We start from the raw sequence: 933 nt of genomic DNA, 5'->3' as shown, positions 1-933 counted from the left end.
CCCCCATTTCCTCAGTGATTGTATAAAAAAGAGGAAAATGACAAATTGAGGAAGTTCATGAAAAAATTAGCAACCTATCGATAAATATCCTATTGCTTGAAGCTATCAAAGAGATCTCGGGATACACTAAGTTGATATAAAAGTTGATGTCCAAGAAGAAATTTATTGAAGGTGATATCATTGAGGTCACTCATGGGTGTAGCGCTATCATGGATAACAAGGTTATAGAAAATAAAGATGACCCTAGAGCATTCACCATCCCTTGCAGAATTGGGACACATGAATTTAAAAAAGCTCTGTGTGACCTTGGTGCGAGCATCAACCGAATGCATTTTGTCATCTATAAGAAGCTTAGATTGGATACCCCTACATCGTCCTCTATGCAAATTTTCATGGAAGACTGGTCCATCTTAAGAATGGTGGGAATTTTGTTTGATATCCTTGTCAAAGTGGATAAGTTTATACTCCCGGCAAACTTTGCGGTAGTGGATTATAAAATGGACAAAGATGTACCTATCATCCTTGTCCGCCTTTCCATAGACACTGGGAGAGATATTATTGATCTAGAGATAGGGGAGATGAAGTTTAGTGTGCAAATGGATGAGGTCTTTTTCAAAATTTGCAAGTCAAGAAAGAAAACTACGGAGTTGCAAGTAATATCCGTGGTGGATGTTGAAAATGAGAAGAGGAATAAGAAGGAGTTTGAATACCCACCTTGAGAATGAAGGAAGAAAGACGTTGTTCCACGATAATAACTAAGGCGCTTGGTGGGAGGCAACCCACAAATACCATGAGAGTGGCTTGTATCCTTTTTCTTATGTTTCTGTAGGGTAGATGTCATCTTTTTCATATGAATAACCCATGCATTTATGTCACTATGGAGTGGATTGGATGAGCTCAAAAAGGGCAAAAATGTGTCAAAATTGAGTAAAA

The 933-nt window shown here is 38.2% G+C and overlaps 1 protein-coding gene across 1 annotated transcript; it reads left to right on the top strand.

Annotated features, from left to right (window-relative positions):
* The first annotated feature begins 209 nt into the window (after nucleotides 1-209).
* On the top strand, nucleotides 210-719 carry LOC107874482. The gene has a single exon (XM_016721260.1). It carries the CDS (start codon nucleotides 210-212, stop codon nucleotides 717-719), a length of 510 nt encoding a protein of 169 aa, XP_016576746.1.
* Nucleotides 720-933: the final 214 nt, after the last annotated feature.

The sequence above is a fragment of the Capsicum annuum genome, chromosome 6 (genome assembly GCF_002878395.1).
Source record: "Capsicum annuum cultivar UCD-10X-F1 chromosome 6, UCD10Xv1.1, whole genome shotgun sequence".
NCBI lineage: Eukaryota > Viridiplantae > Streptophyta > Magnoliopsida > Solanales > Solanaceae > Capsicum > Capsicum annuum.
The sequence above is the reverse complement of the archived record's forward strand: the minus strand, read 5'-3'. Positions and strand labels throughout refer to the sequence as shown.

Excerpts from the sequence above, each read along its gene's own strand:
- LOC107874482 (XM_016721260.1), top strand. The coding sequence starts at position 210 with ATGGATAACAAGGTTATAGAAAATAAAGATGACCCTAGAGCATTCACC.